Raw genomic sequence first — 26,886 nt, forward strand, 5'->3', positions numbered from 1 at the left:
AACAGATTTTGAATACCACGCCCCCTTCACCCTTAATTTGTAAAAAACGTATTTCATGTACACACATTTTAAACATATGATCACACTCGGAAAGATAGTCTCATAAAGATAGTCTTACTACAAGAGAAATTATTCAACTAATAAATTCTCATAATATTGTCCACGCTGCAGCGCAGCCCAAGCGGAGTCGCTGCTTACTGCGCAGTCAGCAGAGCGCGTATGTTTGCATGTATGCATGTGTGCCTAAAAGAAGTGCAGAAAGAGTAAAATATCAGCTTAGGGGGTTCAGGGTATCTCCCAGTCAATCAAACTGGACCCTTCTTACTAGTTTTTATACTCATTCACGAAAGTGAATTAGTATATTGGTTTTGTGCAGTGTCCGTCCGCCCGTCCGTCTGTCCGTATGAGCGCAGTTTATTTCGGCGCTATTGAAGCTAGCTACAAGAGTATGTGATCCAAATTTCAGGTCTAATTTGGACCACATACTCTTGTATATCTCCAATTTATTAAGTGTTAAAATTTTCCCGATCTGTCCGCTAGGCGTGCACAAATCAGAAAATGCATTTTCCGATAAGCCAGAAATCATGTTAGTTGAAGAGCTACAGTGCTGAAACTTGGAATGTAGATCCGAGTCACCCACCCATGATCACTATGACGGATATATCTGCGCCTATTGGGGGCGTGACAAATCAGATGAAACCGTATCTCCATAAGCTAGAACGCCTAAATTGTTCACGTAGCTAATGTTATGATTATATGTAGTCTAAAGACAAAATTATATATCCACGCCCATTGACTATAATGCTTGAGACCTAAAATGTTGTATATATAGACGGTAACCAAACCAAAAGCTTCGACGGACAGGGGGCGTGACAAACCGCAAAAGTTTATATGTCCTAAAGTATAATAGCTAGTAGCTTCACCTTTAGATAGTTAAGTTTTTAGTAACCTCCTCTATCGATGGCCCGAAAATAATTTCTAACAGAGCTTATAAGGCAATTAAAAAGAAGGTATGCAAATGATTTGATTGCATGTAGTACAAAAATTGATAATTTATTTGTTTATTTATTTATTTCTTAAAGCTATTGACAAAAACGAGAGTCAATTTTAATTTAAAAAAGCCTATACAAAGTACACGATATAATTTCAAATAGTAACACCAACCCGATGGGGGTATTTTATTTGCCAGTCCGGCCGGCTATGCCCACGTCTCACAGCCAAATATGGTCAGTGATACTATTGAAGCTATGAAAAGAAAGTGTTAGTAAGAAACTTAAAAAAATAAAATATTAAAATGTTGGTTATTAACAATATCTAGCATAATTAAAAGAATTCTTAAAATAATAATAAAAATAAAAAAATAATAATAATAATATAAAAAAAAAAAATAAATAAATAAAAGTTAAAAAAAAACAATAATAAAAAAAAGAAAATAAGAAGAGATAAAGTATAGAAAAAGAAAAAGGACGGTAATAAAAGAAGTTGCAAGAAAAGTTAATAAAAAGAATAAGAAATAATAACAAGAAAAGAGAAAGGGAAGAGCCAAAAATAGAGAATAAGAATAGAATTGAGAAATCACTAACACAACATTAGCAGCAAAAACGTATGCCAATGCTTATGCCTGGGCATTGTGAGTGATTTCCCTAAGATAAGCTGATAGTACACTTTTTATTTTAGAAGGAGAGAGCTCTAAGGAAAAAACGTGATAATATTTATTAAAATTAACACAAAGAACATGAAACGCACTGTGCAAAGAATAATCCCTAGTGCACACAGGTAAATGAAGCGGACGATAGTGTCTAGTTGCTCGGGACGGAACCAAAAAATTTAGACGACCCAACAAAGAGGACGAATCAATATCACCACTAATCAATTTATGCAGAAAAACAATTCCTAAAATTGTTCTGCGATTGGTTAGCGATGGAAGATCAATTAGCTGGAGCCTACTATGATAAGACGGTAATCGTAAATTACTGTCCCATCTAAGGTCTCTTAAGGCAAAGAGAAGAAACTGTTTTTGGACCGATTCGATACGATCCTGATACAGTTTATGTTGCGGAGACCATACGACAGAGCAATACTCTAGAATAGGACGCACAAGTGAAGTAAATAAGCGCTTGGTAATAAAAGGATCTTTAAATTCCTTAGACCAACGTTTAATAAAGCCAAGCACACTTTTGGCTTCATTAATGATGGTAGAAATATGAAGATTAAAGTTAAGTTTACAGTCAAAGAACACACCAAGATCTTTGACTGTAAAGATGCGTCGTAAGGAAATATTGCTAATTTTATAATCAACAATTAGAGGAACGGTACGACTGAAGGTCATTGTCATACACTTTGAGCAATTTAGGTCAAGCTGGTTTGCCACACACCAAAGTTGAAATGCATTTAGGTCATCTTGAAGGTGAAGATGTCCATTTGCCCTGGAGTATGGAAGGCAAAGTTTTACATCATCAGCATACATAAATATAGTGGAGTACGAGATACAACTAGGAAGGTCGTTTATAAAAAGGGAAAAGAGCAATGGGCCCAAATGGCTACCCTGAGGTACACCAGACGAAACAAAGATAAGTTTAGACATAGCTGTTCTCAGCAAGACTCTTTGGGTTCTACCCGTTAAATAGGATGAAATCCAAGAGACAAGACTGGGTGAAAATCCTAAGCGTTCAAGCTTAAGAATTAGTATGTGATGATGTACTGAGTCAAATGCTTTACTGAAGTCCGTATAAATAACATCGGTTTGCATTTTTTTGGAAAAGCTGTCATTAACAAGCGAAGTGAACTCAAGTAAATTAGAGGACGTAGATCGATTTTGAACAAAACCATGTTGAGATGGTTGAATAATCGATTTGCAAAAATGCTGCAAGGCCGATGTTATGATTTTCTCAAATAACTTCGGAATAGCAGATAATTTCGCGATGCCTCTATAATTGGAAATATCAGATCTTCCACCTTTTTTATATAAGGGAATGATAAAAGATTCTTTCCAAATTGAAGGGAACACAGAAGTATCTAAGGACAAGTTAAACAATTTTAGTAATTGTGACTGAAGAGAAACACTGCACTCTTTAATCACACAACTAGGAATATTATCAGCACCAGGAGAGAAAGATGATTTCAATGTCCTAATGGCTGCGGCCAGAGAGGATGCAGTAACTTTGGGAGTATTTATAGATCCATATTCAGGAAGAGAATAAGGATATGAGTTGCTGTAGAGATCAGGAGAAGAATAAGTGGATTGAAAAAAATCAGCAAATAGATCAGAGGAATCCTGATCATTGCATGTTTTTTCACCTCCAAGGACGAATGAGGACGGCAAACCAGAGGATTTACGCTTCGAGTTTACAAACGAGAAAAATTGTTTGGGATCTCGAGTAAACTGACGTTTGCAACGTGTAAGATAATTCTCATAACAGCTAGAATTTAAAAGATTGAAGTTTGACTTGGCAATGGAATATTTGGACCAGTCAATACTTGAACCAGACTTTTTGTAATTTTTAAAACATTTAGTTTTAATGTTTCTCAAGTTCGACAGAGTTTTGGTGAACCAAGGTGGCTTATATGAAACTGGCGAAACACGGCGGAGAGGGACACAAACATCCAGAATAGAGTTTAAGGTAGAATAAAAAAACGATGCTGCTAAATTAATATCAACCGATTCATATAAAATAGACCAGTCTGTTGAATTAATTAGTTCGTTAAGCAAAACGAAATTGCATTTACGATAACAGCGACTAAGTTTAGAAGGCATTGGTGTAGTAGAGGGAGGATTATCGATAGTTAATAAAACCTCTAAAGTGGGGTGATATATATCCTCAGGTAAGGAGAGAGGGGTTGATCTCGCGACATTAATGAGCGAATCATGATTAACAAACACAAGATCAAGCGTGCGATTAAGATGGTTTGAAATAGAGTTCATCTGAAACATAGACAGGTTAAACAATTCATCAAAAAGATAGTGATCAATTGTCGGAATAAAGTAATTTGCATTACAAGTTGAAGACCAAGAAGTGTTCGGAATATTAAAATCACCCAACACAAGAAGACAATCTCTATCATTTACATGTTCATTAACTTGTTTAATACAATTTATGTGGTGAGCATAAACTTGTACATCAGAAGAGGGAGGGATATAAGAACATGTGATGTATAATGAGCACGATGGGAGAGTTAATTTAACCGCTATAATCTCCACATCATGAAGGGACGAAAAGGTAAACAATTCAGAGTGGATAATGGACTTAACCGCAATTAACACCCCACCACCTCTGCGCGACGAACGGTCGAGTCGATAAATAGTGAAATTACTTGAAAGAATTTCACTATTATGAATATTACTACTTAGCCATGTTTCAGTGAAAGCGATAATATCATATTGTACACTGAAACTATGCAAGAAAAGACTTTTAAGTTTTGAGTTTAAGCCACGTACATTTTGATAAATCAGGGACAGCTGAGAAGAGGCTTGTAAGTAATTTAGTTTTTTGGTACAACGTTTGATGAAGACTGCACCGAAGGTAAATTTACTGAAATGGGCATCGATCTGTTACGATTTTTGGGTTTAAATTCATGAACAACTACATGAGGTGGCCAGAAATTAGGATCACAAAGGGTTTTAAAGTATTCTACAGGCACATTGATTTTGAACGAAGCAATTTCACGCGGTGTCGCAAAACTAAACTTCGATATAAAAACATTAGCCGGAATCTTATTTGAGATAAAAGCCGATACTGCCTCAATGGTAGTGTCAGATGAAAGCCTAGATAAGAAAACTTGCTTTCTAGGAGAGACAACAGATAAGGTAATGCTCTGAGAGGCTGACTTATTGTCACTCTTTGTTTGAGCAACAATAGAAGTAACATCCAAATTTGGGACAGGGGCTTGAGTTTCAATAGAAGCCTCAATAGGAGAAACAGATATGGGACAAGGTGAAGGAGGATCTAGAGAATTGGGAGCCGACGACAAAACAGAAGCGCAAGGTGAGGGAGGAGCAAGCGAATTAGGTGACGGTACTATTACAGAAGGAGTTACCGACAACAAAGGAGTATCCAATTGAGAGAGAGGACTTTCAAAGCCGTACTGATTTAAGATTTCCTCAGCAGCAGCCATGTCACTGGTCAACTGCATAGAAATCTTCCTCAGTTTTAAAAATTGAGCCCTCACAGCACTATACATTTTAGAAAAATTTATTTGTTTTTCCAAGCAAATCGGACAAGACCAGCGTATGCCTCCACTACCAGCTTTAGAAGTAGACATAATCTTGTCATATTCACGCCCAGTAAGACCTGCACACTTAGTATGCATCATGTTATCACAGAGCCAGCAACTTATAAATTGCGCTTGTGCAGAATCAACTGTTTGCCTGAAAGTGCAAGCTTTTTTGCAGCAACTCATATTGGCAATTGGGATAGATCACAAAATTACTGAATGTAAACAGAAATGTAAAAACCAAGAGAGATATAAATGTGTTGAGAGCGAGTCCAACAACAAACAGCCGTTACAGAGCGCAACGAAAATATATGTTGAGAGAGCGAGTCAACAACAAAAACAGCCGTTACAGAGCAGATCAAAAGTCCTCAGCGAGAGAGTATACTTGCACACCACAAAAATCAAAGATTCAAGAGAGGCAAATACAACAACCGTAGATAGTGAGAGCAACTTATGCACACACTCACACAAACTTAGAAAGAGTGAACTGGGGAGAGCGCCAACAAATAGAAACACTAAAGCAGAAATGCAAATAATGAAACTAATGAACCGACACTGCACACAAAGCTTCACAAATTAAAAAAGCAAATTATTAAAAACACAGTGAACAACGGATCAAACCTTGCACAGGAAAATATAGATATTTGCTATATACAACCGAACCGCAATTATGTGAAATTTAATAAGAATAATTAACCAAGAAAACAAGAATAATTGAAGAGCACAATAGTAAACACGTCTGTTAACTCTCACTGAGAACTCTCTCTGATGTTTTAATGAAATATGAATATTAACTGCCAATATAAAAATATTCACCTAAAAGTGGAAAATACTAAAGACACTACAAAGTTTTGGGTTGAAAAGCGTACCGATTCGCGGGGACTTGCAATAGCATTGAATTACTTGCCATGGTCGAACGCGCAAGTGGAAAGAAGAAGAAGCAAGAAGTATGATCAATACTGTGAAAGCCATACCAAACAATACAATGAATTTTGATATGATTAACTTAAGTAGCAAGAAATGACTAAAAGTCACTAAAAATATATTTAAATATGGAAGCATACGATAAAGATAATAATTGTCACAAATTGGATAAAATACTGAACTATTTGTAAAACAAAGCCATTAAATCTAAGCAAATAATATCTGCTTTTTTCTGATTTTTTTCTCAAAATTTCAGCTTTTTTTAAGTATCTTCCCACTAAAAACAGCTTTTTATACCCTGAACCCATTTTCAATGGGAAATCAGGGTATAATGGTTTTGTTGAAATGTATGTAACAGGCAGAAGGAGGCGTAGCAGACCCCACAAAGTGTATATATTCTTGATCAGGGTGACGAGCTGAGTCGATTTGGCCCTGTCCGTCTGTCCGTATGTATGAACGCTCCGATTTCCGAAGATATAAGAGCTAGAGACTTAATTTTTTTTTAATGTCCGTAATTACAGCGCGAATATCGATTTTATCATTCATCAAAATCTATAACTCATCTCGATCTTTTTTTTATCGATAAAAAACCTTATCGAAAAACAGTTATAAAATTACACCTTTATCCACCCCTTCAACCTCATTTCAAATACTAGAGACTTGTGCTTTGGCAAATACATGCACATCCATGTTATAATCATAATCTGAAATCATTCATGAAGATCGTATGTCCATGTATACGTGTGTGTATGTGTGTATGTATGTATGTGTGTGTATGTGTGTATGTATGCCTGTGTGCGTGCGTGTGTTTTTTTTTTTTTTTTTTTTTTATATTCGTTTATTGACAATCTTTATAATACAAGTTGCAAGTTGCGTGTTGGCTAGGATAGTGCGCTATGCTTGCGGGACGGCCGTAAAGCATTGCTTCGCAAGCACTATGCGCTACTTTAGCCTGGGACAGCTCGTCTTCTCGATCGCTCGACTCTGCGGAGCTCTATCATCACTGTGGCCGCGAAGGTGCTTGTTAGTTCCCAAGCTTCCTTCGATTCCAGCATGGCGTTGACTATGTTGTCCGCTCTGATGGAGTGGCCCACTGCCTCTTCCAGACGACGCCTCTCCTCCAGGAACCGTCCACATTCGAAAAGAATGTGGTTGGCGTCTTCCACATGCCGTCGCTCGCACCAGAGGCACTCGTCAGATTCCTCGTGGCCAAAGCGCTTCAAATAGCTCCGAAAGCATCCATGTCCAGAGAGGATCTGCGTAAGGTAGAAGTTTACCTCGCCGCTGATAGCGTTAAGTCGCACAGGCGCGTGCGAATTCCGCTCCACGGCTTGGTACCATACCAGCTATGACGAGCGCCGCGTCATTGGAGATAGTCCTGAAAGCGCAGCTGACTCTGATTACGCTCAGTCTGTAGATCGCGCAAATGTCCCGGCTGTAGTTCGACATTGCCATCGCTCTTGCCCATATTGGCGCAGCATAGAGGATGACGGACCTAATGACGCTCATTAGAAGGAGACGTCGTTGCTGTTTAGGTCCCCGCGTGTTAAGCATAATTCTCGAGAGAGCTCTACAAGAATCAGCTGCCTTTTTATGCACATACTCTAAGTGCTCGCGGAAAGTTAATCTTGTGTCTATCATGACACCAAGATACTTTATCGCCCTCTTTGACGCAAGGGTAACGCTGTCGATCTTTATATTGGCAGTTTCCACTCTTTTGCGACTGCTGACTAGGACAACTTCAGTTTTGTGTGCCGCTAGCTCGAGCCTCTGTATCTTTGAGTTCCTTTCCTATGGCTACGACAGCTACATCATCAGCAAAGCCAATGGTGTGCGCACCTGCTGGTAGTTCCAAGCGCAGTACGCCGTCGTACATGATATTCCATAGGAGAGGCCCCAGCACAGAGCCTTGGGGTACTCCAGCTGACACTGTATGAGTTTGGCGACCCTCACTCGTATTGTATACCAGTGTTCTTCCTCTGAAGTAACTCTTTATTGTTTCTTTAAGATATTTAGGGATATTATATTGTGACAGCGCATTCAGTATCATATCCCAACTAGCTGTATTGAAGGCATTCTTTACGTCCAGGGTCGCAATAATGCAGTACTGCTTCGTCCCATGCTTCCATCTTGTGCCATGGATGGCGGAAGTGGCCAGACCAACAACTTTGTTTAGCGCATCCGTTGTTGACCGGGCCTTCCGGAATCCAAATTGATTTAGTGACAGGCCTCCGGCGCTAGTAATCGCAGTCTCCAGTCTAGAGCAGATCAATTTCTCAAACACCTTTCCCATGGTGTCTAAGAGACAGATCGGTCTGTATGAAGATGGCTCATCTGGTGGTTTGCCAGCCTTGGGTAGCAACACAAGGTTCTGGGCTTTCCATTTTGCCGGGATCGTCTCTTGAATTAGACATTCGTTGAATAATTCAGCGAACATACTAGGGTGCAAGGCGAGGGCTAGCTTTAGCGCACGATTTGGGATCCCGTCCGGCCCTGGAGCTGTGTTGGTTCTAAAACCCGGGAGAGTTACTATGATTTCTTCCTCTGTGACTAAAACAATTTGAGTGCTCGTTGAGCCCTGATCAGCAGACTCGGACCCAGGGGCGTGAATGGAGCTTAAGCGTTCTGGAAAGAGCGTTTCCACAATCGATTTAAGCTCCAGACGATCCGTAGGCTGCACCTGTTTACCTGTGTATAGTCTTTTAACTACTATCTTATGTGCCCTGCCCCAAGGGTCATATTCGGCTGAGTCGCACAACTCTAAAAAGCATTCTCTTTTGCTTGCCCGAATGGCCCTCTTCAGCGGTCTTCTAGCTGCCTGGTAAGCTAATTGTAGACCTACCCCGAGCCCGTTTATAGCTTCTTCTCGCCTGGATGCTTTTGCGTCGAATGTCACCTATTTGTGCATTCCACCAATACGTAGGCTCTTGTTGTCGCGTGAACTGCTTGCGGCGTAACATGCTGCTATTGCAGGCACTCTGTATTTGGGCTACCATTTGGCATGCTCTGGCCTCAGCATTACCAATTGTGCCCTGAGACTGAATGGCCTCTGAAAAGACCGCGGGGTCAAAAGTATCTAGCCGATACGACTCCCTCCACAAGGTTGACGCCCTGGCAGGTGGCTCACCTATTGTGAATAGAAGTGCCGTATGATCGCTGCCCGTATAGCTATCGCAATGGCTCCATGTTGCTCCCCGAAAGAGGGATGAAGTGACAAAAGTAATGTCGATAATAGATCCGTATCCCGCCCGACTGAAGGTGTACTCGTGGCCAGTGTTGAGCAGTGCAACATCTAGTGTCGCGAAGATCTCCAGTAGGATACGACCTCTGGCGTTTGTTGTGAGGCTACCCCATTCTAACGCCCAGGAGTTAAAATCTCCAGCTATAATGGCCTTCCGACCCCTAGCATCCTCGGCAAGCTCGTCGAGCACCGTCGTGAATTCACTGAGCTGCATGCTGGGTGCCAGATAGCAACTGTAAAGCCATAAGTTACCATATGGCCGCGTAAATGCTACGTCTATACATTTTTCCCTAATGGTCTGCTCTAGAAGATCTTGTGCAGCAATACAATGATTTAAGTTAAGCTGCAAGAACCTTAACATTTCATTTTACGAGCAGCTGCACGGTAGGATGGGCACTTGAAGCTGCCTGCTGAATGGTCCGTCTGCTTTTCACCTTTCCGGATGCAGAGGCTACATTTTGGTGGCTTGGTGCATGCTTTTGCACTGTGACCCATCTCTCCACATCTGAAACAGGCGCCCTTTAGGTCTCAGTCGCTGCGACAGTTTGCTGCCATATGACCGTAATCCAGGCACTTGAAACAGCGTTTAGGCTGTTCCACGGCTCGGATACGGCATACTACCCATCCTATTCTAATTTTGGACAGCTCGAGCAGAGTTTTAGCTTTCCCAATTGGAAGAGCAACCGTAGCTCTTTGCTGTCCACCAAAAGCTGGCCGAAGCGATTTGATAGCCTCAATGGGGAGTGAGCTATCCTTCAACTCCACCCTAATTGCCTCCAAGATCTCCTCTTTGCTTGCTAACTCATCTAGGTCCCGAATCTCAATTTGTGCGCGCGTGTGTGCGTACGTGTGTGCGTGCGTGTGTGTGTGCGTGTGTATGTGTGCTTGTTTCTTGTGTAAGCTGAAAGACGCGAAAAATTATTGAAATAGCTATTACTTCAAGGGTTCAGCGGATCTCGTAGTCGAGCAGTCTCGACTAGAGCTTTCTTACTTGTTTACTTAACAAAAGTTGGCAACATTGATTATAATTGAAAACCTGTGGAGTGTCAGCTCCGTTGAAGACCTGAGTTTTGAATAAATTTCTTATTCAGAAAAATGTCTTAAACTTTAACAATATTTTCTTAAGCTTAAGTAGCGCTTTCGCGCTGACGGTGACGCCGTCAGGCGAGTGGCTGCTATATATATTTCCTATATATTATTACATAAAATAAGAGAGAAAGAGTTGCATGTCTAATGTAGGTCATATGCCCTGTTTGGTCAAACATGCTGAAACTGCGCATAGACTGTTAGTGTCCGCATTTAGCTGGACACTCAGACTACACATGCACTATATATAGCAGAAATATATGCGCATTTGCGAGAGAGAGAGAAATCAATGAATAAATTTATTTATATTCGAGTCTAAAACCATCGAATTGATTATATTACATTTACTTATTTAGTAATGATTTCAACTATTTTTTATAGTAACTTTCGTATATAAAAAGAAAATATAGGAGTCATGTGTTTCGCACCAAGGAATGTACGTAGAACCGTTTGGCATTACTCGAATGTAGTCGGTAAGATACTCTTTTCGATTATTATTATCATTATTCTTTTATATAACAACAATACATATATGTGGGGTCTGCCTGTTACATACATTTCGACAAAACCATTATACCCTGATTTCTCATTTTCAATGGTTTCAGGGTATAAAAATTTAATTAATACAATTAAGTTTTGCTAAAATATTTTTTCCAAAAGTCAAAAAACTATATTTAACGAAAATGGAGAGCTCTCAATATATAACGAGTGAGTGCTAGGAAAAAAATATCGTGAACGATTTCAATTCGAAGTGCGTGGAGGCTTATAGCTTACGGCCTTCAAGAAAATGAGCGAGTGGAATGGAAAAGATTCCAAAGAGTAAAGGCTTAAGTTACTTGAATTTTTGCATGTATATGCTCAGCTATGAAATCCGCAGAAACCCTTCGAGCGATATATTTCAATCAATTTTCGCGTCTTTCTGCTTACACAAGACACACGCACTCACACACACGCACACACACACACTTAACTCTTCTTGTGGATGTACTTTCTTCATGAAACTTTTTGATCATGATTATAACATGCATTTTCCAAAGCAAAAGCTAGTATTTGAAATACGCCTTTTACAAACATAAGGGTGAGGGGGTGAATATAGTGGTGAGGGGTAAATTCTAACAACAACCGAAATTGTATAAAATGCATAAAAGTATACATTTAAAATTTCTAGTTTTAAAGATGTAGGAGATATAATATTATAACTGACTTTTGATAAGGGTTTTTATCGATCAAAAATAATGGGATCAGTTATCGATTTTCAGCGATAAACTCGATGCGTTCATACATACGGACAGACGGACCCATTAACTTATTCCACTTACCAGACAACACATAGACTAAACATGTAGAAGTTTTTTATACCCTGAAACCATTGAAAATGGGAAATCAGGGTATAATGGTTTTGTTGAAATGTATGTAACAGGCAGAAGGAGGCGTGGCAAACCCCACAAAGTATATATATTCTTGATCAGGGCGACGAGCTGAGTCGATTTGGCCCTGTCCGTCTGTCTGTCTGTCCGTCTGTCCGTCCGTCCGTCTGTCCGTCTGTCCGTATGTTTGAACGCGTCGATTTCCAAAGATATAAGAGCTAGAGACTTCAATTTTTTTTAAATGACCGTATATACAGCGCGGACGTCGAGTTTGCTTTTAAAATTCGATAAATCATCCCGTTATGTTTTTATCGAGTAAAAACATTGAAGTTCAAATCAGATGCCACTATAGCTAATTGTGAATGTTTTTCTTTTTTTTAAATTTCTCAAATATTCAATATAATATGTAGATCATATGCCGAAAGTTTCATTAAATTCCGTTCAGTCAAAAATTAATAAAAAATAATCAAATATTTGGCCAATTAACAAACGCACGTGCAGCAGCTACAACAAAAACATTCTTTGAATCACATCAGCTGTTAGTTTCGTTTAGATTTGGTAGATGGCGCAGCAACAGTGAATCTATTTGAGTTTTGCCAGCGCCACGAGCAGGAGTGGGGTGGCCTAGTGTGTTTCAAAATATTTTTATATTTTCATAAATGAGTTTTCTATTTAATTTATATTTTTAAATACACCGAAATTGAAATTTTAACTATACTTTATGTGCGTTTTTAATAGTTCGGTTATTCTAGCAGATTCTTAGAATCACATCAGCAGTTAGTTTCGTTTAGTTTTGGTAGATGGCGCTGCAGCAGTGAATCTATTTGAGTTTTGCCAGCGCCACTAGCAGGAGTGAAGTGGCCTAGTGTGTTAGCTGCATGACGCTCGATCGAGAAGTCGCGGTTCGAATCCCGATCGATGCAACTGATGTTAATTTTTTTTTAATTGTTTCAAAATATTTTTATATTTTATTAAATGAGTTTGGTATTTTATTTATATTTTTAAATACATCGAAATTGAAATTTCAGCCATACTAAATGAGCATTTTTATTTGTTGGGTTCAGGGTAGTATCTAGTCGAGCACTCTCGACTAGAATTTTCTTACTTGTTTTCATTAGATTTTATACCCTGAACCCATTGAAATCCGCCCGTCCTTATAAGTGCTGTGATCTCAGAAGTTATAAGAGCTATATAAAGTGAAATGAGTATATTAGGTTTTTGCAATGTCCGACTTGTCCGTGTATCCGCAGTTTTTTCGGCGCTATTGAAGCTAGAGACTTGAAATTCGCAACACATACCTGTGTGTAAATAGGGGCGTGGCAAATCGAAAAATGCATTTACCAGAAATCATAAAACTCCTAGCTCCTAGAGTTTTAAAGCTAGTTCAACATTTGACGAACACGTTCGAGTATGAAGCGAGGCTGTATGGGAGGCAATGCTCGAAAAAAAAGTGTGCGAGATGGTTTTGCAGTACTACTACCAGCAATCGATGATATGGTACAAATGAATTCAATGATAAAAAAAACTCAATAATTATTAAACACTCATTCTAGACGCTTTTCGCCCAAAGCTCACTCATTCTCTATTGAGAGCTCTCCATTTTCGTTTTTTCCCTTATAAAAATATTATTATTAAATTTCAATTACAGGCTAACAATAAAGGACAATGTTTAAATTTGAAGGCAGTATATAGTTGCCACAATAGTGTTTTAGTTATTCAGGACAAGGAATTTAATATATTTAACTTTATTGTAAATATTTTAGTATAAATATTTTACAACTTATAAGCAAATTAGTTTCGAAATTGAAATTTGGATCCGCACAAAATTTCCTTTTTTATACTCCTAACCCATTTTAAATAAGAAATAAGATTATAATGGGTTTGTTAAAAGTATGTAACTGGCATAAGGAGGCGTTGCAGGCCCCACAAGTTATATATTCTTAATCAGGGCGATGAGCTGGGTCGATTTAGCCCTGACCGCCAGTCCGTATGTATGAAAGCGTCATGTCAGCGGTCGCAGCGCACTAATTTTGTCGTGCCATATTTTCACTGCTCGAGCCTCAAAAGACCGCGCCAAGCAAATACAAAGTTTTCTGGTGTCCAGTCAATTTTTTCGTCGTTGAAAATAATTTTCTAATCTAGTATGTCTATTATATGTATAGTATTTAGTCGAGCACTATCGACTAAACTTTTCTTACGTTTAGTACACCTAATTGTTCTTAAATTACAATTGCAGATAAAATTCCAGCGAGAATAGTATTATATTTTCTTTCCTGGTCTGGTTTTCTCGTTTCATTCATGATGCGTAATGATATGAATTTTGCTCTGGTTGCCATGATATCAGATGACAATGGAACACAGAACGAAAATGAAAATGACTTTTATGCATTGAATATGGTAAAACATACATAAATACAGTTATTCATTCAAAACATTAAATCTTTTTTCTACTTTTATGCATTGAATATGGTAAAACATACATAAATACAGTTATTCATTCAAAACATTAAATCTTTTTTTTACTACAGGGTAGTGGCGCTGAAGATCATACGTCAATAATCAAGTCTGTGATTATAAGCTCGTTTTATTGGTGCTATGTGCTGTCTCAAGTCGTTGGCGGTGTCGCAACTCAAGCTTTTGGAACTAAGTGTGTATTTGGATGGTCACAGTTGGCAACAGCTTTATGCAGTCTACTTATGCCATTAGCTGCAGAATTTCATTACGCTGTTGTAATATTCTTACGCTCAATTCAGGGATTTGCATCTGGCCTCACTTGGCCTGCCATGTACGCAATGGTGGGGTACTGGATTCCTATGACAGAGCGTTCACGTTTTATGTCAAGCTTTCAAGGATTTAGTATTGGTATTGGTCTAACTTACCCACTCTGTGGATTTATTATAACAACATTCGGTTGGCCACTTGTTTTTTATACGACTGGTCTATTGGGTGTCGGATGGTGTTCTCTATGGTACATTTTAGCGTTTGACACACCACAAGAACATCCCCGTATAAACACTGAGGAGCTGCATTATATAGAGTGTCATATTGGGGAAGATGTACGAAAATCATATTCAATAAAAGTTCCATGGGGACATATATTTAGATCGTTGCCAGTTTGGGCGATTGCAGTTACAACATTCGGTCGAATTTTCGTACATTATATTTTTATAGTTAATGGGCCGGCTTTTATGAATCATATTCTTAAGTTCGAATTTGGAGCAAATGGAATTTTGTCAGGAATGCCATTTCTTTGCTCATACATATCGTCCGTATTTTTCTGTTATATTGCAGATAAACTATTATTAAATAATATGATGAGTCTTACTAAGGTAAGGAAATTGTTCACGGGTTTATCGCAAGTTATCCCTGGATTACTGATATGTTGTTTAGGGTATATAGATAATATAACGTTTCTTTTGACAATCTGGTTTGTATCTGTTATTTTTATTACGGCGTCGTACGCTGGAGCAATGGCTAATATTATAGATATCTCACCAAACTATGGGCACTCAGGAGCAGTACTAGCATTCTGTCAAACAATTCACATGTCCGCATCATTTCTATCACCATTGACTGTTGGATTCTTAGTAGCTCAAGAGGTAAATTCTAATAACCACTACAAAGATAAAATTTTATCGTCCACTTCAATTCCATTTAACAGATTCATTTTTATTATTCACTGACCACCTACAAGTTGACCTATGTATGTTCGATTGTTAACGCATTGTTTTCAGAAAATGAACTAGATATATAATAATAATAATATATATTATATACTATATTTGTTAAAAAAAAAAAAAAAAAATAATAACAGGCAGAACTACTAGCTGACTCGATTTAACCCTGTCCCCTGTCCCTGTCTCAGAAGATATAAGTGCTAACGACTTGAAATGCTTATAAAAGTCCGTAATGCAAAGCTTTTGCACAGTTAAATATTTTCATAAGTGCCCAGACCACTTCGTATTTGCTCGGGCCCTTTTAGGTACTAAAATGTAGAAGTAGAACACTCCCAATTCTTTGCAATGTAATTGCAGAAATAATTATCGATTAAAAACCTTATCGAAAGCTAGTTATTTAATTATATCTCCTACACCTTTAGAACTAGAGCTTGCAAATTTTAATCGTAGACTTATATGCATTTTATATAATTTCGATTTTTGTTGTAATTTACCCCCACCCCTATATCCACCTCCTGACCCACACCTTTGTAAAAGGCGTATTTCAAATACTAGAGACTTGTGCGTTGGCAAATGCATGCATAACCATGTTATGATCATAATCTGAAAGTTTTATGAAGATCGTATATCCATAAAACTTGCAATTACCAGGATTCCCCTGATCTATTTGCAAATTTTTTCCGATCCACTTATTCTTCTGCTGATCTCTACAGCAACTCATATCCTTATTCACTTTCTGAATATGGGTCTATAAATACTGCTAAAGTTACTGCAGCCTCTCTGGCTACAGCCATTAGGACATTGAAATCATCTTTCTCCCCCGGTGCCGATAATGTTCCTAGTTGTGTGATTAAAAAGTGTAGTGTTTCTCTTCAGTCACAACTACTAGAATTGTTTAACTTGTCCTTAGATACTTCTGTGTTCCTTTCAATTTGGAAAGAATCTTTCATCATTCCCCTTTATAAACAAGTAAGAAAGTTGTAGTCGAGACTGCTCGACTACGAAATCCCGCGTCTTTCTACTTACACAAGACACACGCACACGCACACACACACACACAAACACACACACACGCACACACACACACATACACACGAATACACACACAAATACACGCACACAAGCACCCACGCCTAAACACGCATGGTGTACTTGATATGAGAACTTAATTATTTAATAACTTTTCTTGTGAACATACGATCTTCATGAAACTTTTAGATTATGAATATAATATGGATATGCATGTATTTACCAAAGAAAGTCTCTAGTATTTGAAATACGCCGTTTACAAATGTGAGGGTGAGGGGGTAAATTAGGGGTGGGGGGTAAATTTTGACAAAAACCGAAATTGTATAAAATGCATATAAGTATACATTTAAAATTTGGAGACTCTAGCGTTAAAGGTATAGGAGATATAAATTTATTACTAGTTTTCGATAATATTTTTAATCAATACCAAAATAACGGGAAAATTTATTGATATTTAAAACAAAACTCGATATCCGCGTGCTATACACGGACCTAGGAAAAAAAGTTCAAGTCTCTAGCTCTTATAGATATAAGAGATCGACGCGTTCATACATATGTATTTCAAATACTAGAGACTTGTGCTTTGGAATTTAGTTTCATTAAGATTGTACGTCTAAAAATTAAATTATTCAACAAATAAATTCTTATAATGATGCTCACACTGTAGCGCAACCCAAGTGCAATCACTGTTTACTGCGCAGTTAGCAGAGCGGCTGCTGATACGTGCGTGTGTATGTATGTGTGCCGAAAAGAAGTGCAGAGTGATTAGAATATCAGATTAGAGGGTTGAAGGTATCCCCTAGTCGAGCAGTCTCGACTAGAGTCTTCTTACTTGTTATAAATGACCTTCCGAGTTGTATCTCTTATTCTACGATATTTATGTATGCGGATGATGTTAAACTTTGCCTTCCATACTCAAGTGCATATGGGTATCTGCACCTTCAAGATGACCTTAATGCAACGCCTAAATTGCTTAATTTAATTTTCCTTAATTAATTGTATTTTCCTTAGAGCTCTCTCTTCCTAAAATAATATCTCCTCTAATAACTATATCAGGGAAACCACTCGCAATTCCCAGGCATAAGCATTGCCAATGTTGTGTAGTGATTTCTCAATACTATCCTATGTTCCTTTTCGTCTCTTGTTAAGTCATTTCTTTTTATACCCTGAACCCATTTTCAATGGGAAATCAGGGTATAATGGTTTTGTTGAAATGTATGTAACAGGCCGAAGGAGGCGTGGCAGACCCCACAAAGTATATATATTCTTGATCAGGGCGACGAGCTGAGTTGTTTTGGCCCTGTCCGTCTGTCTGTCCGTCTGTCCGTCTGTCCGTCCGTCCGTCTGTCCGTATGTATGAACGCGTCGATTTCAGAAGATATAAGAGCTAGAGACTTCAAATTTTTTTAAAATGTTCGTAATTACAGCGCGCATATCAAGTTTATCATTAACAAGTAAGAAAGCTCTAGTCGAGACTGCTCGACTACGAGATCCCCTGAACCCTTGGAGCAATAGATATTTCAATAATTTTTCGCGTCTTTCAGCTTACAAAAGAAACACGCACACACACACACACAGGCACGTACGCACACACAGGCATACATACACACACACGCATACAGACACAAACGCATACACACTCACATACACACCCACATACATACACATACACAAACACATACACACACAAGCACCCACGTATAAACACGCATGGGCTGCAGTGTGCGCTTACTATGGGAACTTAATTGCTTAATAACTTTTTTTATGGACGTACGATCTTCATGAAACTTTTAGATTATGATTATAACATGGATATGCATGTAATTGCCAAAGCACAAGTCTCTAGTATTTGAAATACGCTTTTTACAAAAGTGAGGGTGAGGGGCAGAATTTAAGGGTGGGGGGTAAATTTTAACAAAAACCGAAATTGTATAAATTGCATGTAAGCATACATTAAAAATTTGGAGACTCTAGCAATAAAGGTGTAGATGATATAATTTTATAACTGGTTTTCGATAAGGTTTTTTATCGATAAAAAAAGATCGAGATGAGTTATCGAATTTTAATGATAAACTTGATATGCGCGCTGTAATTACGGATATTTTAAAAAAATTTGAAGTCTCTAGCTCTTATATCTTCGGAAATCGACGCGTTCATACATACGGACAGACGGACAGACAGACGGACTTGGCCAAATCAACTCAGCTCGTCACCCTGATCAAGAATATATATACTTTGTGGGGTCTGCCACGCCTCCTTCTCCCTGTTACATACATTTCAACAAAACCATTATACCCTGATTTCCCATTGAAAATGGGTTCAGGGTATAAAAATCGATAACTCATCCCGATATTTTTTTATCGATAAAAGCCCTTATCGAAAACCAGTTATAAAATTATATCTTCTACACCTTTATTGCTAGAGTCTCCAAAGTTTTAATGTATGCTTATATGCAATTTCTACAATTTCGGTTTTTGTTAAAATTTACCCCCCACCCTTAAATTCACCCCCTCACCCTAACTTTGGTAAAAAGCGTATTTCAAATACTAGAGACTTGTGCTTTGGCAATTACATGCATTTCCATGTTATAATCATAATCTGAAAGTTTCATGAAGATCGTACGTCCATAAAAAAAAGTTATTAAGCAATTAAGTTCCCATAGTAAGCGCACACTGCAGCCCATGCGTGTTTATACGTGGGTGCTTGTGTGTGTATGTGTTTGGGTATGTGTATGTATGTGGGTGTGTATGTGAGTGTGTATGCGTTTGTGTCTGTATGCGTGTGTGTGTATGTATGCCTGTGTGAGCGTACGTGCCTGTGTGTGTGTGTGTGTGTGTGCGTGTTTCTTGTGTAAGCTGAAAGACGCGAAAAATTATTGAAATATCTATTGCTCCAAGGGTTCAGGGGATCTCGTAGTCGAGCAGTCTCGACTAGAGCTTTCTTACTTGTTATTTCTTATTCTTTGCTTTTTATACCCTGAACCCATTTTCAATGGGAAATCAGGGTATAATGGTTTTGTTGAAATGTATGTAACAGGGAGAAGGAGGCGTGGCAGACCCCACAAAGTATATATATTCTTGATCAGGGTGACGAGCTGAGTTGATTTGGCCCTGTCCGTCTGTCTGTCCGTCTGTCCGTCTGTCCGTCTGTCCGTATGTATGAACGCGTCGATTTCAGAAGATATAAGAGCTAGAGACTTCAAATTTTTTTTAAAATGTCCGTAATTACAGCGCGCATATCAAGTTTATCATTAAAATTCGATAACTCATCCCGATCTTTTTTTATCGATAAAAAACCTTATCGAAAACCAGTTATAAAATTATATCTTCTACACCTTTATTGCTAGAGTCTCCAAATTTTTAATGTATGCTTATATGCAATTTATACAATTTCGGTTTTTGTTAAAATTTACCCCCCACCCTTAAATTCACCCCCTCACCCTCACTTTTGTAAAAAGCGTATTTCAAATACTAGAGACTTGTGCTTTGGCAATTACATGCATATCCATGTTATAATCATAATCTGAAAGTTTCATTCGTACGTCCATAAAAAAAGTTATTAAACAATTAAGTTCTCATAGTAAGCGCACACTGCAGCCCATGCGTGTTTATGCGTGGGTGCTTGTGTGTGTATGTGTTTGTGTATGTGTGTGTGTATGTGTTTGTGTATGTGTGTGTGTATGTGTATGTGTGTGTATGCGTTTGTGTATGTATGCGTGTGTGTGTGTGTGTATGTGTGTCTGTATGCGTGTGTGTATATGTATGCCTGTGTGTGTGTGCGTGTTTCTTGTGTAAGCTGAAAGACGCGAAAAATTATTGAAATATCTATTGCTCCAAGGGTTCAGGGGATCTCGTAGTCGAGCAGTCTCGACTAGAGCTTTCTTACTTGTTTTTACTATTTTTTGCAATATTGGTAATACAATTAAGTTCTCATAGTAAGCGCACACTGCAGCCCATGCGTGCTTAGGCGTGGGTGCTTGTGTGCGTGTTTGTGTGTGTGAAAGTGTGTGTGTGTATGCGTGGGTGTATATGCGAGTGAGTGTGTGTGTCTTGTGTAAGTAGAAAGACGCGAAAAATGATTAAAATTGCTATTGCTCGAAGGATTCAGGGGATCTCGTAGTCGAACAGCCTCGACTAGAGCTTTCTTACTTATTTAAATTTGTCAAATATTTAATAGAATATCTAGATCATATGCTGAAAGTTTCATTAAATTCCGTTAAGTGAATCGACGTTCAAAAATAATATAATGTTTGGCCAATTAACAAACGCCCGTGCACCAGCTACAACAGTATTGTATACGTGTGCACACATACATTCAAACTTCTTCTAGAACATTTTTTGAATCACATCAGCTGCTAGCTTTGTTTAGTTTTGGTAGATGGCGCTTCAGAAGTGAATCTATTTCAGTTTTGCCAACTCAGCTTGGAAAAGTGAGGTGATCTAGTGAGTAGGGGCGTGACGCTCGATCGAGAAGTCTCGGGTTCGACTGCAGAGCGTGCAGCTTATGTTAATTTTTTTAATTTTTCAAAATATTTATGTATTTAATTAAATGAGTTTTCTATTTAATTTATATTTTGAAATATATCCGAATTGTAATTTTACCCATACCAAATGTGCATTTTTATACCCTTAACCCATTTTCAATAGGAAATCAGGGCATAATGGTTTTGTTGAAATGTATGTAACAGGGAGAAGGAGGCGTGGCAGACCCCACAAAGTATATATATTCTTGATCAGGGTGACGAGCTGAGTTGATTTGGCCCTGTCCGTCTGTCTGTCCGTATGTATGAACGCGTCGATTTCAGAAGATATAAGAGCTAGAGACTTCAAATTTTTTTTTAAATGTCCGTAATTACAGCGCGCATATCAAGTTTATCATTAAAAATCGATAACTCATCCCGATCTTTTTTATCGATAAAAAACCTTATCGAAAACCAGTTATAAAATTATATCTTCTACACCTTTATTGCTAGAGTCTCCAAATTTTTAATGTATGCTTATATGCAATTTGTGCTTTGTGCTTTGGCAATTACATGCGTATCCATGTTATAATCATAATCTGAAAGATTCAGGAAGATCGTACGTCCACAAAAAAAGTTATTAAGCAATTAAGTTCTCATAGTAAGCGCTCACTGCCGCCCGCGTGTTTATGCTTGTGTGTGTATATGTATGTAAATGTTTGTGTATGTGTGTGTATGTGTTTGTGCATGTGTGTGTGTATGTGTGTGTGTGTATGCGTTTGTGTGTGTATGCGTGTGTGTGTGTGTATGTGTGTCTGTATGCGTGTGTGTGTATGTATGCCTGTGTGTGCGCACGTGCGTGTGTGTGTGCGTGTTTCTTGTGTAAGCTGAAAGACGCGAAAAATTATTGAAATATCTATGGCTCCAAGGGTTCAGGGGATCTCGTAGTCGAGCAGTCTCGACTAGAGCTTTCTTACTTGTTTTTAATTGTTTCAAAATATTTGTATATTTTCATAAATGAGTTTTCTATTTAATTTATATTTTTAAATACACCGAAATTGAAATTTTAACTATACTTTATGTGCGTTTTTAATAGTTTGGTTATTCTAGCAGATTCTTAGAATCACATCAGCAGTTAGTTTCGTTTAGTTTTGGTAGATGGCGCTGCAGCAGTGAATCTATTTGAGTTTTGCCAGCGCCACTAGCAGGAGTGAGGTGGCCTAGTGTGTTAGCTGCATGACGCTCGATCGAGAAGTTGTGGTTCTAATCCCGATCGGTGCAACTGATGTTAACTTTTTTAATTGTTTCAAAATATTTTTATATTTTATTAAATGAGTTTGGTATTTTATTTATATTTTTAAATACATCGAAATTGAAATTTCAGCCATACTAAATGGGCATTTTTATTTGTTCTAATATCACTAACCAGAGAACACATAGACCGGACACGTAGTGTAAAGCGTTTTGCACACTTTTTTTCGAGCGTTAACACCCCAGACAACTTCGTATTCGCTCGGCTCCTCACTTTTAGGTTTCGGTTACTAAAATATACGAAAGCACAATCATTTCGCTTCATGCGCTCGACCGAGATGGTCAAATGTTGAACAAAAGATCCCTCTATGCTCAATGTTTTCCTTGCTCTCTCTCTCTCGATGCTCTCTGCTCTCTCAAAGGTGTATATGTGTGTATGCATGTTAGGCTCACATTGTGAGCACAAGCAGCAGCTCACGAAAATTGAAATTTCTTCGCAGCAAGAGCCCATGCCTTCCCTTCTGTGTGAAGAGTATACCGAACTTTTCAAACCGTTTGCCATGCGTTTTCGTTATTATTTGTGGGAAGAGTATGAAAACGTTGGTGCGCATAATGAAAATGTTTTCGCAACGAGCATGCACACACACACTTACAGTATGCTACATGTACAATGAGAGAGAGAGCAAGGAAAACATTGAGCATAGAGGGATCTTTTGTTCAACATTTGACCATCTCGGTCGAGCGCATGAAGCGAAATGATTGTGCTTTCGTATATTTTAGTAACCGAAACCTAAAAGTGAGGAGCCGAGCGAATACGAAGTTGTCTGGGGTGTTAACGCTCGAAAAAAAAGTGTGCAAAACGCTTTACACTACGTGTCCGGTCTATGTGTTCTCTGGTTAGTGGTAGTATCTAGTCGAGCACTCTCGACTCATCAACTCATCGCGATCTTTTTTTTTATCGATAAAAACCCTTATCGAAAATCAGTTATAAAATAATGTCTCCTACATCTTTAGAGCTACAGTCTCCAAATTTTCCAATGTTTCAAGTCTCTAGCTAGTCGACGAGTTCATTCATACGCACACACGGCGGGACTGGGCTAAATCGACCATGCTCTTCGCCCTGATCAAGAAAAGGACTTTGTACTGTCTGTCACGCCCTTTGCCTGTTACATACATTTCAAGACAACCATTATAACCAGATTTCCCATTTTCAATGGGCTGCAGCACCACCTAGCTCGTTTTCTTCAATACCGAATCGTGCTTTATATTGCAGAAAAATGTAGTTTGTGGATTTTACAGATGGATTTTATGGATACGGGAGAGTCGAAGTAAATTACATATGTATGTATTTTCCCAATCTATTTTTAATGAGCGTCGTAGCATTCATTGATAATGGCTATAGTTTCAATTGGATAATTGCATTAGGCAGGCGGCAGACAAATAGGTAAAGAAACACACTGTACAAGTTGTGTACTTTTTACGTCTAGCTCATTGAAAATTCACTAATCTGCTACCTTGTATAACTGAAATATACTTCTTTAAATTTTTTTTTCAAATTCATGGAACTTACACTTATTTTATTTTTAGGATTCCATAGATCAATGGAGAAAAGTTTTTGAAGTGTCGGGATTTATTTCTGTACTGACATATATATTTTACCAGTGCTTTGGTACTGCAGAAATACAATCATGGAATACACAACAACCAGTTAGCAATCCGCCGCATGAGATGATTAAAATATTGTCAAAAAAAAATGGAGAAAAAACACATTCCTAAAATTTAATAACTTATTTTTCTTTGAAAAATTAAAATTATATGTTTGTCGTGCATGTATAAAAATAGGTTTAGTTAATATTGATTATATTATGTTTTAATATGAATTTTATTAAATATAAAGCTTATAAATGAATTATAAGTGACCTGTAAAAACTGTTTCTATAGTGACTAGTATCGTCAAATTATATTGACTTAAGCTATTGATAATCATTTTGATATAAGATTTATAAAGCATAAATTGAAGATATGACAGAATATGGGTTTGTTATGAGTAATTTTTGTGCGATGTCTTGCTGTCCATGTGCCACGTGGATTTGTAAAAATCTACATATTCAATTCATAATCTATAATTTTAAAACAGCGTTGCATTAGTGGATTAAAAATTCATTAATATGGCACTAGCCATATAATAGTCTGATAATATTTTGCTGTGTAGTAAGTGTAGTAAGGAACGCAGGTCACAAATGCTTATACATGTGGCAAGGGACTACAAGTGTGTGTGTACTTGCCCGTCGCGAAATCATATTCTTTATGCGTATCAACGCTTTCATACCCTTCCCACGAATAACCATACAAACGCTTACATTTTGTTTGCATGAGCGTGCCAAACGCTTTTATGATTAGGTATACCCTTCACTTCAAAGGGAAAGAGCTGGGATCATCGCGAACAAAATTCAATTTTTGTGCGCTGCTGAGTTCGGTGATTTGAGAGACCAAAGAGAGAGATAGAGTGAGAGAGAGAGTAGGACAAATAGCGCATAGTCTTGCTTCATATAAGAATGGGACCATTTCGTTTGAGCGCTCGCAACGAACTGACTTTGTAGTGTTGTATTTTCACTGCTCGAGCCGTAAGAGACGGAACCGAGCAACTACGAAGTTGAGTAGTCCCGCATGCACATTTTTTCGGTGGTGAAAAAGTTTGTTCTACATGTCTCATCTATGTGTTCTTTGGTCAGTGCTTCAACTATAGACAAGGAATCTCCACTTTCAAGAGAAATATTAAAATCAGGAACGTCGAAATAATCACTCCACTCTCAACAGAGACGTATTTAAAAACGACACCTAAAACCATTACCGTAGAAATTATAGATATAAATACATATACGTATATACAAATTATAAAATAATCAATCTTTTAAAGAGAGGTCAGGTGTTTAATAAATAATTGTTATTTACCGAGCCGCTTTGTCACTTGATTTGTCCAAAACCAAAATAAATTTAACGCTTCCAATCTTATTTCTAAGATCTCCAGAAAACGAGGAGCCAACCAATGTTTAATTATGTTGTACATTTAGTACGGCGTAGTTTAAATTGCTAAACGCTGTGAGGAGCAATATAGGTATGCACGTATTAATGTATATAAACGTATGTATTTACTGTGCGTTTATATGCATATACGTGCATATACATGTTGCTCCACACAGCGACGTTAATACTGTAGGAGCGACCCTCGCACTGGAAAGGGGGTCAAAGTCCTGTTAGAGGCGGGCTCTTTCGCTCCTACAGATTCAGCAATGGGTTCCCGTCGCATGCACGACGATCATCGATGACCGTTAGCCGAGGTGCCGTTCGGGCCGGGTGATAGCAGTGGACGTTTTCACTCGCATGGCAACAACGGTACTTCGGCCAATGCACTATGGTCCAAAATCCAGATTTTGTGGCATTACCCCCAAAAATTTTTTTGAAACAAAATCGTATTTAAACAATTTTTTGTTGTACAGAATACTTTGAATATATCGAATACAAAAATATTTTTGTTTTTACTGCACCCCTGAAATTTTGGCGTTTTTTTAAAGTCAAGTGATCAGTCAGCTGTTCGCTCTGCCAAAAAAAGCGGGAAATTGTAGGCAAACTTTGCGAATTTGTAAAAAATTAACAAACAAACTTTAAATTAACTTTTGTCATGGATAATATTAATCAAGGTATGTAGAATGTAAATACTGCACGAAATTTCAATTTGTATATGTTAATTGTTTTTTTTTTTTGTGTAATAATTGTTTATGTCCTAAAATAAAGAAAACTTAACCCATGTGTGCGTCTATTGTGGAGTGAAAACTAACTTTCTATGAATTTCTGCGAACTTGTAATTATGACAAATTACAGCTCAAAGTATGTATTAAATGATGGCATAATTACTTTTTCCGAGTTTTTCCGAGGTAAATTTATATTATCATTTATTTCAGCCAAGTTTGACTTCTGCCGCACCTCGCTTTTGGAGGTTTGGGCGAAAAATAATCGAAAGGCTTCTGCAATTTCGAACTGGATCTTTGAGCAAGTTGGTGAGAGTTTTATGAGCAATAAAAACGTAGCTGAAATTAACAAAAAAGTCAAGAGCTTTGAACTTTATGTGAAGCAAAACTATTTGAAATGCTCTTATAATCTGAAGGTGTTTAAGGTAAAACACTCAAAATGGCTTTCAATGCCCGTGTTTATCTTATTGGATATAAAAACAACATCAGATAATAAGAGGGGACGCCCATTTTTATCATATGATGCAGCAGGGGAACGTTTGAAGCGGAAGATGGCATCGGAACTTGCAGAAGTTGCAGATGACACAAATCTTCTGTTGCATGCGGCTGCTTGCTCTGCAAGAAAATCAAATGAAACTGATGCAGCTTTTGTACTTTCGCGCCCAATGCTTACTCCAAGTGGACCGAGTGAAATAAGAAAAAAAATTGCTGCCAAGGAACCCATACCTCTAACACCGCACGAAGCCTTAGCGCATTTGCTTGAGAGCTCGCTAAGCAAAAAACAATACAATGATATGCGAGATCTTAACAAAAAACAAAACTGTGATATATTCCCAAGCTACCACCAAGTTCTAGAAGCTAAATCGCTATTAAGACCCAAGGGAGTACATTGTAC

At 38.0% G+C, this 26,886-nt stretch overlaps 1 protein-coding gene and 1 long non-coding RNA gene across 10 annotated transcripts in view; one reads left to right on the forward strand and one right to left on the reverse strand.

Moving 5' to 3' along the window:
* MFS17 (Major Facilitator Superfamily Transporter 17) overlaps positions 1-24,174 on the forward strand; it is a 46,941-nt gene extending 22,767 nt beyond the window's left edge. For 2 of the 9 annotated variants that reach the window (XM_089466332.1, XM_089466331.1), the window contains exons 2-5: positions 10,844-10,935; positions 14,066-14,226; positions 14,358-15,428; positions 23,833-24,174. In XM_089466332.1, coding sequence (XP_089322458.1) covers positions 10,878-10,935; positions 14,066-14,226; positions 14,358-15,428; positions 23,833-24,021 — 1,479 coding nt within the window. In that variant the 5' untranslated portion in view covers positions 10,844-10,877 and the 3' untranslated portion in view covers positions 24,022-24,174. Of the gene's footprint in view, positions 1-10,843; positions 10,936-14,065; positions 14,227-14,357; positions 15,429-23,518; positions 23,690-23,832 lie in introns of all 9 variants that reach the window. The other 7 variants (XR_016269555.1, XR_016269554.1, XM_089466334.1 and 4 more) reach the window with 7 other exon arrangements.
* Positions 2,176-26,129, reverse strand: LOC149270135 (uncharacterized). The gene is made up of 2 exons (XR_016269559.1): positions 25,198-26,129; positions 2,176-10,277 (listed from the first exon to the last, which is right to left on the reverse strand). It is a non-coding gene; the product is annotated as an uncharacterized LOC149270135 (long non-coding RNA).
* Between the last annotated feature and the right edge of the window lie 757 nt (positions 26,130-26,886).

The sequence above is a fragment of the Drosophila arizonae genome, chromosome 3 (assembly GCF_054131065.1).
Source record: "Drosophila arizonae isolate 15081-1271.41 chromosome 3, UAZ_ARI_1.0, whole genome shotgun sequence".
NCBI lineage: Eukaryota > Metazoa > Arthropoda > Insecta > Diptera > Drosophilidae > Drosophila > Drosophila arizonae.